We start from the raw sequence: 16,973 nt of genomic DNA, 5'->3' as shown, positions 1-16,973 counted from the left end.
CAAGGATCCCGCAATGGAGGCCGCAAGTGCTTGACACCCTTGAGAAAACGGATGATGTCCGGATGTCGTAACAGAGATCCCCCTCCCCGCAGGAGGGAACCAAGAGCGGCCACTTGAACCCGAAGTGAGTTGTAAGCGAGCCCCTTGTCCACTCCCGCCTGTAGGAACTGGAGAATCTGCGGGACAGCCGCCTCCGTGGGTCTTGTGTTCCGGTCGGTACACCACAGCTCGAACACCTTCCAAACACGGACATAGGCCACCGACGTCGAGGTCTTCCGAGACCGCAGTAGAGTTGACACTACCGCCTCCGGGTACCCCCGTCGGCGGAGGCGGCGCCTCTCAAAAGCCAGGCCGCAAGACAGAAGAGTTCTGCCTGGTCGAAAAATACCGGTCCCTGGTGTAGGAGGCGAGGAAGATGTCCCAGCCGGATGGGTCCGTCGATTACCAGGTGGAGGAGATCCGCAAACCAAGGACGTCTTGGCCACTCTGGCGCGACAAAGATCACAGTTCCCTGATGAACTTCTACTCGTCGGAGTAGCCGTCCCACCAGCGGCCAAGGAGGAAAAGCGTATAGTAGCAGATTGGTCGGCCACGGGAGCGCGAGCGCATCCACGCCCTCCGCCCCCCGTTCTCTCCGGCGACTGAAGAAGCGAGGCGCCTTGGTGTTCTGGGCGGACGCCATGAGATCGAGGTGGGGGGATCCCCACCGCCGGACCAGCAACTGCATGGCTTCGTCAGAGAGGGACCACTCTCCGGGATCCAGAAACTGGCGACTGAGGAAATCCGCCTGGACGTTGTCTACTCCCGCGATGTGCGAGGCCGCCAGACGGCCCAGATGCCGTTCCGCCCACTGCATTAGCATCGCTGCCTCTAGCGCGACCTGCGGGCTGCGAGTGCCGCCCTGTCGGTTGATGTAGGCCACCGTTGTCGCGTTGTCGGACAGGATCCTGACGTCCCGATTCCGAAGAAGAGGCAGGAAGCGGATGAGCGCCAGCCTGACCGCTCTGGTTTCCAGACGGTTGATGGACCACCTCGACTCCTCCGCGGACCACGTCCCCTGCGTGGCGCTGCGGTCGCAGACTGCTCCCCAGCCTACGAGACTGGCGTCGGTGGTTACCACTATCCAATTTGGAAGATCGAGGGACACGCCGCGAGCCAGATTCTCCGGGACCATCCACCAGGAGAAGCTGTTCCTGGCAAACTGGGGCAGCGGGAGAATCACCTGGTAGTCCTGCGAAAGAGGTTTCCAACGCGAGAGGAGCGCTCGTTGCAGAGGTCGGAGGTGCGCAAATGCCCAAGGGACCATGTCGATGGTGGAACCCATGACTCCCAGGAGCTGCAGATAGTCCCAGGAGGTGGGAGCTGGTAATGCAGAAAACCGCTGTATGTGCTCCCGTAGGGCTTGCGCCTTGTCCTGGCATAGGAAAACCGCGCCCAGACGGGTGTCGAAGGTCGCCCCCAAGAAATCCAAGCGCTGCGAGGGCACGAGGGAGCTCTTGGAGAAGTTGACCACCCATCCCAGGGACTGCAGAAACTCTATCACCCTGGCCACCGCAGCCTGACCATGCCGAAAAGACTTCGCTCTGATGAGCCAATCGTCCAGATAGGGGTGGACTAGAACACCCTCCTTCCGAAGGGCAGCCGCCACGACTACCATGATCTTGGTGAAGGTGCGCGGGGCCGTTGCCAATCCAAACGGAAGCGCCACAAACTGGAAATGCTGGTCCAGGATTTTGAAACGTAGAAGCCGATGATGCTCCCGGCGGATGGGAATGTGCAGGTAGGCCTCCGTCAGGTCCAAGGAGGCCAGAAACTCCCCTCGGTGTACCGCTGCGATCACCGAGCGCAGCGTTTCCATGCGGAACCGTACCACCCGCAGGGATTTGTTGACCTCCTTCAAGTCCAGAATGGGGCGGAAGGACCCGTCCTTCTTCGGTACCACGAAGTAGATGGAATAATGGCCCGAGCCCACCTCTCCGGAGGGTACGGGCACAATGGCGCCTATCTCCCACAATCTGTCCAGCGTCAACTGCACCGCCCTTCGCTTGACGTCCGAGCCGCAGGGAGAGAAGATGAACCGTTCCTTTGGAGAGCGGGCAAACTCCAACGCGTAGCCGTGTCCTATGGTGTCCAGTACCCACTGGTCCGAGGTGATCCGCGCCCACTCCTCGTAGAAGAACGCCAGCCGCCCCCCAATCCTGGGGACGGCGGAGTGGGCGAGCTGAACATCATTGAGAGGACTTGGGAGAAGGTTGTCCCGCCGTAGGAGCGGAACGCGCGGGGCGGCGCCCACGAAAGGAGCGCGCCCAGGGCTGAGACCTGGAGGCAGAGGGCCTAGCCGCCGCTGGCCTGTACTTCCTGTATCGCCTTTGCGCCCTGGCTCTGGTCCGGGAGGACGAGAATGCCCTGGTGGATCGATATCTATCTTCCGGCAGGCGATGGACCGCGTTTTCCCCCAGGGATTTGATGATCTGGTCCAGATCCTCTCCGAACAGGAACTTACCTCTGAATGGCAGGGAACCCAGACTTGATTTGGAGGACATGTCCGCCGCCCAGTTGCGTAGCCAGAGGAGTCGACGTGCCGCCACCACCGAGGCCATGGAGCGGGCGAGGACCCTAAACAGATCATAGGAGGCGTCCGCCCCGTATGCCACCGCCGCTTCCAGTCTATCCGCCTGAGCGGCCTCCTCGGGCGGCAACACCTGCGAAGTGAGCAGTAGCTGCACCCAGAGGAGACTGGCCCGCTGGGCAAGCGAACTGCACATTGCCGCCCGCAGCCCCACTGCGGAAACCTCAAAGACCCGCTTGAGGAAAACTTCCAACTTGCGATCCTGCGTGTCCCTTAGCGCCGCTCCACCCGTCACCGGTATGGTCGTCCGCTTCGTGACCGCCGACACCGCGGAGTCCACCCTGGGTACCTTGATGAGATCCAGGAAATCTTCCGGCAGCGGATACAGCCTCTCCATGGCGCGGGTGCCCTTCAGAGCAGCTTCCGGGGCATCCCATTCCCTGGTGAGAAGTTGCAGGAACGAATCGTGAATGGGAAAAGCCCGAGCCCTCGGACGAAGGGCTGCCAGTACGGGATCCCCCTTCTTAGAGGAAGTGACGACCGCGGGTGCAACGGGAGCTGGCGGGTCCGGAGGGGGATCGAGGTCCAACCCCTGAATGATTTGCGGAATTAGGTCATCCAGCTCTTCCCGCTGGAAGAGGCGCAGCGTGCGTGGATCCTCTCCCTCTGAAGTAGAGTCCCCTTGTCCCGAAGCTGCAGGATCCGCCCCAGGGGAAACTGGGGCCGACCCAGTCCCCCCCGAGGCCACAGGGAGCCGGGCGTGTACGGGGAGCTGTGGGGCCCCCACGCCCGCCGGAGCGGGGGGGGGCCGTGGAGAGGACCGAAGGTCTCGGTTGCTTTGGTGGGGGCCCCGCGGGATCAGCCAGCTCCTGCAGGTACGCTGTGTGCATCAGGCGGATAAACTCCGGGGAGAACCCCGGCCTCCGCGGGGGGAACCCCGGCCTCCGCGGGGGGACCCCCGCGGGTGGGGGCCCCGGGTGACCCTGCCCCTGCGGGTCTTCCTCCGGATCCGTCTCCGGTAGCAAATTCGGGGGGGAGCCCTCAGGCTTCCCCATCCCCCAGCGCTGCCTGAGCTCCTTCAGGGTGCAGCGCATGTAAAATGGCCGCCGTTCCCGCCAGGAATGGGGGAGGGGCCGGCCCGCGCCGCCCGGGCAAGGCTGCCATAGGGAGAGAATGAGTGAGGGTCCGAGACGTGCCTTCCCCCCCGGGGAGGCACCTAGCGCAGATCCCCTCCCTCGACACGCGCGATCCAGGCTCGCCGCAGGCCAAGCAACGCGCCGGCCGCGGCATCGAGATCGCGATGAAGAAACAGTTCCCGGCAGCTAAAAACACCCAGGGCCTCGGGGGGGGGGGGCCGCGAGATGAAACGCCGCTGCGGGGGGGCCCGGATGGCCTGCGCTACCCGCCGACGAAGAAAACGGCGCCGCTGGGGGGCCTTCCTGGCCGCACAACCCGCCGACAACTATCTCCCTGCTCCCCGCTGCAGCCCACGTGGAGCCGCAAAATGGCCGCGGGAGAGGGAGAAGACGCTGGTAGGCCGGTCCCACCGGCAACCGCGTCCACCTGAACAGAAAATAAAATAACAGCAGCAAAAAAAAGCAACTTACCCCGGGGAGACCACTATCGCCGGGAAAGGAGAGAGAGAGAGACAGCGAGGGACAACAAGAAAGCCACGCCTCTCCAATTAAGCAATTAACTTTTTTTTTTTTTTTTTTTTTTTTTTTTTTTTAAAAGACAGACAACTTGATCCAAAATACAAGTGCTAACAAAAGACAGAGAATAAAAACCCCAAAACCAGGGAAAGACAAAAGGGTTATGGGTGATCGGGACCAAGCCCAGATTCCCCTACTCGCATCTGCTGGAGTCAGAAGATACTGAACTCCTGCAGAGGGGGTACTAGTACTTATGGTGACGCCCCCTCAAAGCTTTGGGCTGACTCCATCTGCTGGATTGGGGACATAACCCACAGTCTGGACTGATCCAGGTACGTACAGGGAAACTCCTTTTACCTGCTATACCTCAAACACATCCACAGGGCCTGACAGCGCACACACTCCTTTTACCTGCTATACCTCAAACACATCCACAGGGCCTGACAGCGCACACACTCCTTTTACCTGCTATACCTCAAACACATCCACAGGGCCTGACAGCGCACACACTCCTTTTACCTGCTATACCTCAAACACATCCACAGGGCCTGACAGCGCACACACTCCTTTTACCTGCTATACCTCAAACACATCCACAGGGGCCTGACAGCACACACACACCTTCTGCCTGCTATGCCTCAAACACCACTACAGTGGCCAGACTGCGCTGCAGACGCTCCATCTGTCTGCTAAGATCCAAATACTACCTTAGGGGTCTGACAGCACTCATTATTTTGCCTCCAAAAAACCACCACAGGGGCTAGACAGCACACAATCTTGTTACCTGCCAAACCCCAACCACTACTGCAGGGGCCTGACTGTTCTGAAACAAATCCTTCTGCCTGCTAGGTCCCTAACCCCAGCACAGGGTCCTGATTGATCTGTTCAGACTCTTCCTGACTGCCAGGCGCAAATACTACCAAAGGGGTCTGACTGCTCTGCACACACCCCTGCCTGCTAGGTCCCAAATGCTACAACAGGGGCCTGAAAACACCCGCTCCTTTTCCGTGACATGCCCCAAACACCACCATAGGGACCCCGACTGCTCTTTGCACACTCTTTCTGCCTGCTAGGCCTCAAACCCCACCACAGTGACCTGACTGCTCTGCCCACTCATTTTGCCTGGTAGGCCCCACGTAAGATCATAGGAGTCTGCCAGCTCTGTACAAATTCCTGCCTGCTAGGTACCAAACACCACCACAGGGGCCTGGCAGAACACACTTTCTTTTTGCCTGCCGTGCCTCAAACACTACCACAGGTGCCACACTACTCTGTGCACACTCCTTTTGTCTGCCTCAAATACCACAACTGGGGTCTGACTACTCTCATAAGAACATAAGAACATGCCATACTGGGTCAGACCAAGGGTCCATCAAGCCCAGCATCCTGTTTCCAACAGTGGCCAATCCAAGTCACAAGTACCTGGCAAGTTCCCAAACATTAGACAGATCACAAGCTACTATTCACCTTCATGGAGCGGAAGGATGTAGGGCTGTCATCTCCCAATTAAATAACAAAAAACAAAACAGGGATGGGATCCATCAGGTCTAGAGGACACATATAAAGAGCAGGTAGTAAAATACTGCACGGAGCGGCAGTAGCCACAGAGGCATTAACGGAGCGGGATGCCAGTGGCCAGTGGTAGGTGTCCATATAAAGAGCAGGTAGTAAAATACTGCACGGAGCGGCAGTAGCCACAGAGGCATTCACGGAGCGGGATGCCAGTGGCCAGTGATAGGTGTCCACCTTCACGGAGCGGAAGGATGGAGGGCTGTCATCTCCCAATTAAATAAATAATAAAAAAAAAACCAGGGATGGGATCCATCAGTTCTAGAGGACGCATATAAAGAGCAGGTAGTAAAACACTGCATGGAGCAGCAGTAGCCACAGAGGCATTAACGGAGCGGGATGCCAGTGGCCAGTGGTAGGTGTCCACCTTCACAGAGTAGAAGGATGAAGGGCATCCATCTCCCAATTAAAAAAAGAAAAAAACAGGGATGGGTTCATGGGCTATAGGTATTACCAATTATTAGGCTTTTCAATATTTGATGATAGTTAATGTGACTTTCAGGGCATGCTTCACTTTCGGTGCATGTCCGGCATGACTCCCTGCTTCAATGACAGGGGAAAAGAAAAACTGATACTTCACACATTTCCAGCATTGCCCTCTGCTTCATGGCAGAGAGCTATGCTGCCGCTTACCCAACTAATCAAACTTTCACTTGGAAGCAGCTCCATCACTGCTCTCTACATTAATAGTGGGGGTGAAAGGGAATTAGAACATAAGGTTACTAAGAGCCAAGAGAAACAGATAAGTATGAGAAAAAATAAGTGTGAAGCTTGCTGGGCAGACTGGATGGACCGGTTGGTCTTCTTCTGCTGTCATTTCTATGTTTCTATGTTTCTATATTGCTTATTAATTACCAATATAGCAGTTTATGGATTTAACCTCTAGGAACTTATCCAAACCTTTTTAAACCCACTTACACTAAATGCTGTAACCACATCCTCTGGCAATGAATTCCAGAGCTTAACTATATGCTGAGCGAAAAAGAATTGTCTTCGATTTGTTTTAAATGAGCCACTTGCTAACTTCAGGTAGTGCCCCCAGGTCCTCCTATTATCTGAGAGAGTAAATAACCGATTTACATTAACTTGTTCAACTCCTTTCATGATTTTGTAGGCTTCTATCATATCCCCCCCTCAGTCGTCTCTTCTCCAAACTGAACAGCCCTAACTCCTTCTGCCTGCTAGGTCCTAAACATCACAACAAGGGCCTGACTGCTGTGTGCACAATTCTTTTGCCTATTTGGATCCCAAATACCACCGTAGGGGGCTGAAAGCACACACACTCCTTCTACCTGCCATGCGCCAAACACCACCACAGAGACCTGACTACTCTCTGCACACTCCCCCTACCTGCCATGCGCCAAACACCGCCACAGAGACCTGACTACTCTCTGCACACTCCCCCTACCTGCCAGTCTCCAAACACCGCCACAGAGACCTGACTACTCTCTGCACACTCCCCCTACCTGCCAGTCTCCAAACACCGCCACAGAGACCTGACTACTCTCTGCACACTCCCCCTACCTGCCAGTCTCCAAACACCACCACAGAGACCTGACTACTCTCTGCACACTCCCCCTACCTGCCAGTCTCCAAACACCACCACAGAGACCTGACTACTCTCTGCACACTCCCCCTACCTGCCAGTCTCCAAACACCGCCACAGAGACCTGACTACTCTCTGCACACTCCCCCTACCTGCCAGTCTCCAAACACCGCCACAGAGACCTGACTACTCTCTGCACACTCCCCCTACCTGCCAGTCTCCAAACACCACCACAGAGACCTGACTACTCTCTGCACACTCCCCCTACCTGCCATGCGCCAAACACCACCACAGAGACCTGACTACTCTCTGCACACTCCCCCTACCTGCCAGTCTCCAAACACCACCACAGGAGCCTGACGGCACACACTCCTTTTTACCTGCTAGGTCCCATACATCTCCATAGGGGCCGGACCGCTCTTGTACACTCTTTTTTTTTCCTGCTAGGCACAAAATACCACCACAGGGGTCTGACTGATCCGCACCCTCTCCTTCTGCCTGTTTAATCCCAAACATCACCCTGAGGGCGCACACTTCTTTTGCCGGCCGTGCCCCAGACACCACCACAGGGGCCTGAATGCCATGCACCAAACTCCTTCTCCAGCTAGGCCCCAAATTCCACCACAGTTGCCTGTCTCTTTCAATGAAGCATTCCTCAGGTGATATTCAGCTCTCAGAACCTGACGTGGATCCGTGTTTTGAAAATTATCTGTTTCAGGAAGATGCGTCAGGTTTGGATAGTGGAATGTTGAATAGCCCTTGGAAAATGTTTTATTGAAGGACACAGCAAGAAGTCATAGCTATGATAAGTACTTTTAATATGACAAAAATTCCATAAAATATAATTTAAAATGAAGAAGTGCCGCTCTTGTCCTATTTTGTGAAGACTGTCAGATGAGGTCTATGATTACAACGAAGCACCGATTGCATTTGCAAGATTAACGGTAGCTGTGTATGAATGCTGCCATTAATATTGAATTGAGTGCTGAAGATCGCATGGCTATTTAAATAAAATTTAATTTAATTTACAAAGTGGTTTTTGTTTTGCGTGAGTTACATAAAGCAACATTCTGAGAATTTTATGCTCTAGCGATGTGCTCTAGTTCACCCCAGAAAGCTGCAGAAAGGAGGTGATGCAGCTGCTTTACACCCCTGTTCCCTCTGAGGTATTTAATGTTAGGAAAACCCTGACTACTGTTGTTGTGAGTCTCCCTCACATGTCTGTCCTTTACTTTCTTATCCAGAGATTGATGAATCCAAGAGAAGACACGAGGAGACACATCCTGAGGACCCCACTAAACATCTGGAAATGATTAAAACTGTATCAGAGAAAGATGGAACAGAAACCTGCCCATGTTGTGACTGGGAGGAAAACTGCTGGAATCAGTGCAAGGCACAGAAAAGGCTGAGAAACCCAGCAGGAGACTCCTCTGAGAATGTGACTCCCTGTGGGCAAAGTACCCAACACCTGAGAGAACAGAGAGAAGCAAAATCATTCATTTCTGCTGAGTGTGATAAAATGTTAATTAAGAACATGGAACTGAAAGAGCATGAAAGGAGCTACATGGGAGTAAAACCATTTATATGTATTGAGTGTGATAAAAGCTTCAGTTTTCAATTCCAACTGAAAATGCATCAAAGGATCCACACAGGAGAAAAACCATTTACATGTACTGAGTGTGCCAAAAGCTACAGTTGCAAATCTGTTTTGAAAACTCATGAAAGAATACATACAGGAGTGAAACCATTTAAGTGCACTGAGTGTGATAAGAGCTTTAGTTCAAAATGGCAACTGAAAAGTCATGAAAGAATCCACACAGGAGAGAAACCATTTGCATGCAATAAATGTGATAAAAGGTTCAAAAACAAATCCAAACTCAAAATGCATGAAATGATCCACACTGGAGAGAAACCATTTTCATGCACTAAGTGTGATAAAAGCTTCAGTCGCAAATCATGCCTGAACATGCATGAAAGGATCCATACGGGAGAGAAACCATTTATATGTACTGACTGTAATAAAAGCTTTAGGTGGCAACCAGAACTTAAAAGACATGAAAGGATCCATACAGGAGACAAACTATTCACATCTTCTGAGTGTGATAAAAGCTTCAGTGGCAAATCCAAACGGAAGGTACATAAAAGAATGCAAACAGGAGAGAAATCATTTATATGTGCTGAGTGTGATAAAACCTTCAATTGCAAATCCAAACTGAAAAAACATGGACGAATCCACACAGGAGAGAAACCATTTACATGCAATACGTGTGATAAAAGCTTCAGTTGGAAATCGGTTCTGAAAACCCATGAAAGGATCCACACAGGAGAGAAACCGTTTACATGCCATGGGTGTGATAAAAGCTTCAGATACAAATCTGTTCTGAAGAAGCATGAAAGGATCCACACAGGAGTCAAACCATTTACATGCACGGAGTGTGATAAAAGTTTCAGTCGGAAATGGGAACTGAAATACCATGAAAAGATCCACACAGGAGTGAAACCATTTACATGCAGTGAGTGTAATAAAAGGTTTGGTCAGAAATTTGAACTGAAAAGACATGAAATTATCCACACAGGAGAGAAACCATTTACATGCACTGAGTGTGATAAAAGCTTCCATTGCAAATCTGTTCTGAAAAAGCATGAAAGGATTCACACAGGAGAGAAGCCTTTTATATGCAATGTGTGTGATAAAGGCTTCAGGTGCAAATCGGTTCTGAAAACGCATGAAAGGATCCACACAGGAGAGAAACCATTTACATGCAATGAATGTGATCAAAGCTTCAGTTGCAAATATGTTCTGAAAAAGCATGAAAGGATCCACACAGGAGTGAAACCATTTACATGCACTGAGTGTGATAAAAGCTTCAGTTGGAAATGGCAACTGAAAAAACATGAAAAGATCCATACAGGAGTGAAACCTTTTACATGCACTGAGTGTAATAAAAGGTTCAGTTACAAATTTGAATTGCAAAGTCATGAACGGATCCACACAGGTGAGAAACCGTTTACATGCACTGAGTGTGATAAAAGCTTCAGATGCAAATCTGTTCTGAAAAAGCATGAAATGATCCACACAAGAATGAAACCATTTACATGCATTGATTGTGATAAATGCTTCAGTTCAAAATGTGAGCTGAAAAGCCATGAAAAGATCCACACAAGAGTAAAACCCTTTATATGTATTGAGTGTAATAAAAGGTTCAGTTGGAAATCGGAATTGAAATGCCATGAAAGGAGCCACACAGAAGAGAAACCATTATTACTGGCAGAATCTTGCCAATAAGGAAACAAGGCCAGAGGAACAGGAGAAGGATGACTGCTCCTTCCTGGAAAAACCATATAGAAGAGAAAGTTAAATCACTGTATGCAGAAGTAGTATTGGTAGAATACCTTAATGAATCAAGGATGATTAAAATATTGAGGAAATCCAAAGCATAAAGCTAAGTTAAGCTGCATTAACATCAGAAGATCCTAAATTTATAGTAATAATAAATTGAAAATAACAGTGGAAGTACAGGAACTGTGAAGATATGAAGAAAACAGAAAGGAGAAGCTCCAAAATAAAATATTTCCAGGGTACCTGAAATGTCTCTATAAGGAATTGGAGAAGAACATTAGTGCAAGTAGTTATAGGATAAACTACTTGTCAAACTTTGTTTTGACAGGTGCCCTGCCCACCTCTCAGCCAATCAGTGTTCACTTCAGGATTAAGCCTTGCCTCACGACCAATCAGTATTCACCCCTAATCCAAGCCCTGCCCCTGCACAGCTCCTACCCCGCCTTAATCCTTCCTCTTTGACATACAGCCTAACTCTGTGCAAACCACACCCATATTTGCCCTTGGCAACATGTTTTTCAAAATGGCAGCGGCCAGCTTGGATGATGTCAACAGAAATGAGATTTCGGCTGAAAGGGGGCAACCATCTTGGATGATGTTACAAGATATGACATCATGGCTAAAAGGGGGGCAGCCATCTTGGATGATGGCAAGCCCAACATGCTCAGTTAGCAGCTATGTTTGTTTATAGAGGTTGGGGCATGGACGCAGCCATTTAATCAATGACATTACCTGAGCCTGCTTAATAAATAGCTGGATTTTATGAACATGTAGTTAATTGAACACTGTCCTGAAGAGTCGCGCACCGGCAGCAGCCGGCACGCGCAACTTCAGGTCGGGCCCTGAAGTAAGTTGTAAAACAAAAAAAAAAAAGAAAGATAAGCTAGGGTTTAGGGGGTGGATGTCAAGAGCATGCCATCTTGAAAATCTTATTTCCATGGGCAAAAAGGGGCGTGGTGTGCGCAGAGCTAGGCTGAATGCTTGGATCAGGGGTGAATGCTGATTGGTTGAGAGGCGGGTTCAGTGGGCAGGGTTTAACACTTAGGTGAACACTGATTGAGAGGAGGATTTGTGGGCCAGACTTAACCTGGAAGTGGGCAGGGCACCTCTCAAAACTAACAGGCCGATTCAGTAAAGTCCGCGGGAGAGCGGACGAACGCCCGCTCTCCCGGCGTGCGCGATTCAGTATTCAAATTAGGTGGTGCGGTAGAAACGGGGAAAAGGAGGCGCTAGGGACACTAGCGCGTCCATAGCGGGTTTGACAGCCAACGTTCAATTTTGCCGGCGTCGGTTCTCCAGCCCGCTGACAGCCACGGGCTCGGAAACCGGATGCCGGCAAAATTGAGCGTCCGTTTTTCGGCCCGACAGCCGTCGGCCCATATTTTATTTTTTTTATTACTATTTTTTACCCTTCAGGACCTCCGATTTAATATCGCTATGATATTAAGTCGGAGGGTGCACAGAAAAGCAGTTTTTACTGCTTTTCTGTGCACTTTCCTGGCGCCGGCAGAAACTAGCGCCTACCTTTGGGTAGGCGCTAATTTCTTAGAGTAAAATGTGCGACTTGGCTGCACATTTTACTTACTGGATCCCACGCGCATACCTAATAGGGCCATCAACATGCATTTGCAGGTTGAGGGCGCTATTAGGTGCCGCGGGTTGGATGCGAGTTTTCTTCCCCTTACTGAATAAGGGGTAAGGGAAAAAGCGCGTCCAAGAGCAGGTTAACTCCGTTGGAGCGCACTGTACTGTATCGGCCTGTAAGTTTGGTAAGTAGTGTATCCTATTACTACTTGTACAGTTAAAACTCCACCAATAAAAGAAGTAACAGAACAAATTTGGAAAATTTCTAAAAACAGCATTCACAAGAAACAAATGTACCAGGGTTTTCCTGTAATAGAGGTTTAGGCTATAAGTGAGATTGGGAATGGCTGGCGGGGATTTTCCTCTTACATCTCAGTTGCATATAATGAACCTACTGAGAGTCAATGAAAAATGTGATTCTGCTTTATTGCTTTTAAGATTGTAATTATAGTTCACATCTTCAAATTTTATATAGTCTTATTTTATTCTGAAATAAAAGTTTCTAATATAGAATTAGACCAGCAACAAGAAAACATAACTGGCAGAAGTACAAATACTGAGGGCGGTTCATAGGGCTACTTCAGAAGTCCTACATAGATCAGTGGTTGAGAGAGGTGAGCAAACCTATGGGTGAGAGATTGATAATTGCAGCACAGATTAGAGGACTACGGACAAGATGGTTAACATCGTGCATAAAAAAAGAAGGGTAAACAGGCAAATGCAGATTCTGTAAAACAGAACTGGGAACGGTTACACATCTTGTCACTGGATGTGATGTGCTGATGTCAGAAGCCCTGGACACAGAGAGGCCCAGCAAGGATAATACATTGCCTTGAAGTGTTCAGAATAAATTCTAGATTGATTGGGTTGATAAAGTTTACTATGATCATGTCAGACTGCACGCCATCTGAATTTTGAAGATGGACATGGTATTATCCCAAACATCAAGCTCCAATGAGGAATATCTCCGGGAGATTCCCTTTCACCGCTCTTGTTTTGCCTGGTGCTGAACCCATGGAGTATGCTTGTTAACTCTTTGGACTATGGATTTCACCTTAATTCTCCAAGGACAAGCAGGATGGCAGGCCTCACACACGGGTGACATCATCAGATGGATCCCAATGCGGAAAGCTTTGACTAGGCACACTGAGCATGCCCAGCAAGCCCTATACCCTGCGTCCACGCGGGGTCCCTCTTCAGTCTTTTTTTTTTTCCATGGAGCTGTGAGCCTCGCGGTTTGATTGAACTCTAAAATCTTGGCTTTTTTGCCTTGTGGAAAATTTCGGTTTTTGCAGTTTTTTTGCAGTCTTTTTCTTCAGTCCGTTCCCAGGTCCTTCTTGGTGCATCCCCATAGTTCCCCCAGTCAAGGTTTTTGGTGTTCAGGTAAATTTCTTTTTACAGTTGGTTGCCTCTGTAACGGTACTGCCTCAGTGCCCTTCCGCCATCGATGCCCGCCACCATTTTTCTATCCTTCCCTTTTGTTTTGCCCCATCATGGCTTTGTCTGGTTTCCACCGATGCCCCCAGTGTTTGAGGACCATGTTGATCATTGCTCCTCATGATGTTTGCATCCTCTGCCTGGGGGCACTGCATGACGTCCAAGGTTGCAGCTTGTGCGCCCAGATGATCCCAAAGGGACATTGTGTTCAACTCGACAAGATGGATCACCTCTTCGGGTCGAAGGACTTCGGAGCCACATTGATGGTCACCACACCATCGACATTGGCGGGACCATTGGTTCTGTCGAGGTCACTGGTAGATAGAGGCACCGGAGACTGACCACCTCAGCACTGGGCAGAGCATTATGGGAAGACCAAGAAGCATTGGCACTGGTCCCCATTGATGCATAGTATGAGGCACGAGGCCACACCAGCTTTTGCCACATTACCTCTGAAGCGACCCCATGGCGAGAAGCGCTCATCCTCCATCAATGCCCGGGGTCCACCAAGGTCTCCACCAGTCCTGGTGCAAGTTGCCGATTCAACTCATGGGTCCGAGGAAGATCTGGCCACCACTCCTTTCAGTCAGTGTTGGCATCAGCAACATTCGTGGAGGAGCTGGAGCATAGAGTCCAGCTGGTAGTGGAGCGGGCGATGCTACAGTCCTGTGCCAGTGATGGCACCGGAGCTGATTCCGCCCGTCCTCGAATCGCTTCTAGAGAAGCTGAGTGTGCTCATCGGTGTATTATCGACCCAACTGGTGTTGATTCCTGGAGTGGCACTGGTGCCCAGCAGGGCACTAAGGTCTCCCACTACCAATACAGTAGTTGTTGCCAGTTCCTCCGAGGAGGAACTTTCGCTGAGGCTGGTGGAGACGCTGAGGTCTGTAGTCCCCTGTCCAGTTCTGTCGATACCTGCATCTCTGGATGTAGACCAGGTTTTCTAAGGGTGATGGAGGAGGCCATCCCATTCCAGGTTTTGGCAGAAGAAGATGCCAGGTACAAAATGCTTAAGGTTCTTCAGTTTGTGGAGCCTTCCTAAGGAGATCGTGGTGGTCCCAGTGCACAAGATCCTTTAGGAATTGCTGCTGAGGATTTGGGAACATCCTCTCACAGTGCCTCCCATGAATAAGAAGGCAGATACCTTGTCCAGAAGGCTACTGGATTCGATACCTGTCAGCTGCCCCACCAGTCAGTGGTGGTCGAATCCTCCCTCAAGAGGGCCAAGTGCTCTCGAACTCCCTCCTTGGCACCCCGAGGAAGGACCACAGAGCAATGGACACTCTTAGGAGGAAGGTGTTCCAAGGCGCCATGCTTATTGCCCGCATTGCTGCCTACCAGCTCTACATGAGCCAATACTCGCAAGAGTCCCTGGACCAGGGGGTAGCAAATCGCGTATTCCGCTTCTGGGGGATTTTCATAGTCTCTCATTGGCCGAGACAGGTCTGGTTTCCACTCCTGCGGGAGTTGTCCATCCGGGAACCGATCAGTCTGGGGACTTCCCCAGATCTTATTACACAAGATCAGGGGAGGCTGCAGCTTCCCAACCTCCAGGTCCTGTCGCTCACAGCCTGGATGTTGAGAGGTTAATCATGCAGCCACTTGATCTTTCAGCGGATGTGTCTCAGGTCCTGGTGGCTTCTAGAAAGCCTTCCACTAGAAAGTCCTATGGACTAAAATGGAGAAGGTTTCTGTGTGGTGTGAGCAGAAGGCCCTAGATCCATTCTCCTGCCCCACATAAAAACTGCTTGACTCCCTTCTACACCTATTGGAGGCTGGCTTAAAAATCAATTCTGTTAGAGTTCATCTTAGTGCAGTTGGCGCATACCACCACAGTGTAGATGGTACGCCCATCTGTACAGCTTATAGTTATGTGTTTCATGCTTGGCCTGCTTCAATTGAAGCCTCACTTAAGGCCTCCTGCTGTGTCTTGGAACCTCAGTATGGTGTTAGCCCAGCTGATGAAAGCTTCTTTTGAGCCGCTGCACACCTGTGACCTGAAATAAATGACCTAAAGGTCATAGTTTTGGTAACAGTTACTTCAGCTTGCAGGGTCAGAGAGCTCCAGGCCTTAGTGATTTATCCACCTTCAGCTAAGTTTTATCATGACAGGGTGGTCTTGCATACGCATCCTAAGTTCTTGCCTAAGGAAGTGATTGATTTCCATCTTAACCAGTTAATCATCTTGCCCATATTCTTATTCAGGCCCCATTCACACCAAGGCGAACAAGCAACGCACAGTTTGGACTGCACATGGGCCTTAGCCTTCTATCTGGAGCGGACAGAAGCCCATAGACAGCCCACGCAACATTTTGGTTCTTTTGATAAGAATAGGTTGGAGGTTGCTGTTGCCAAACAGACAGTATCCAATTGGCTGGCAGATTGCATCTCCTTCAGTTATGCCCTGGCAGGACTGCATCTTGGGGGTCATGTGAAGGCTCATTCTGTCAAAGCCATGGCAGCATCAGTGGCCCACTTGCAAGCAGTTCCCGTGGTGAAGACCTGCAAGGCTGCAACGTGGCCACACATTCACATCCCATTATTGTCTGGATACGGATAGCCAACACAACAGTAGGTTCGGCCAGTCTGTCCTCCGGAACTTGTTTGAGGTGTAGAACCCATCTCTCCCAACCCTAGGGCCTATTGTGGGTTCAGGCTGTCTCTCCCCACTGTTACCAACAATACCGGTGTTGTTGTGCCCTTTAGCACCTGGTTAGGTTCTGTTGGTCACCTTTTGGTTTGAGGAGCAGCCTGTAGCTAGGGTGAGGACTACCATCCTGCTTGTTCTCAGAGAAAGCAGAGTTGCTTACCTGTTACAGGTGTTCTCCAAGGACATCAGGATGTTAGTCCTCACGAAACCTGCCTTCCACCCCATTAAGTTGGTTTCTGCTATTTTTTTTTATTTTCATCGTAGTTCTATGTTACGAGACTGAAGAGGAATCCTGCGTGGACGCGTGGTATAGGGCGTGCTCAGTATGCCTAGTCAAAGTTTCCAGAAACTTTGACACAAGTTTTCCTTATCGGGCTCCATCTAATGATGTCACTCATGTGTGAAGACTAACATCTTGCTGTCCTCGGAGAACACCTTTTACAGGTAAGCAACTCTGCTTTCCAGAGATGTTAAGGATCCACAGACATCTTACCTACTATCTTTGGAATCATCTGCGTTTTACCATAATTCTTGAAAGGCTTGTACTTCCTTTCCCTTGTTTCCCCAGCCCCTGTTTCATGTAATTTCCATTTTCTGTTAACAATGATCGATGTAGACCGGCATGA

At 50.5% G+C, this 16,973-nt stretch overlaps 1 protein-coding gene across 2 annotated transcripts in view; it reads left to right on the top strand.

Annotated features, from left to right (window-relative positions):
* Positions 1 to 11,595, top strand: part of LOC115085871 (oocyte zinc finger protein XlCOF6-like) — a 34,123-nt gene extending 22,528 nt beyond the window's left edge. For both annotated transcript variants that reach the window (XM_029592398.1, XM_029592399.1), the window contains one exon: positions 8,581 to 11,595. In XM_029592398.1, coding sequence (XP_029448258.1) covers positions 8,581 to 10,622 — 2,042 coding nt within the window. In that variant the 3' untranslated portion in view covers positions 10,623 to 11,595. The remainder of the gene's footprint in view (positions 1 to 8,580) is intronic.
* The last annotated feature ends 5,378 nt before the right edge of the window (positions 11,596 to 16,973 follow it).

The sequence above is a fragment of the Rhinatrema bivittatum genome, chromosome 2, assembly GCF_901001135.1.
Source record: "Rhinatrema bivittatum chromosome 2, aRhiBiv1.1, whole genome shotgun sequence".
Taxonomy (NCBI): domain Eukaryota; kingdom Metazoa; phylum Chordata; class Amphibia; order Gymnophiona; family Rhinatrematidae; genus Rhinatrema; species Rhinatrema bivittatum.
The sequence above is the reverse complement of the archived record's forward strand: the minus strand, read 5'-3'. Positions and strand labels throughout refer to the sequence as shown.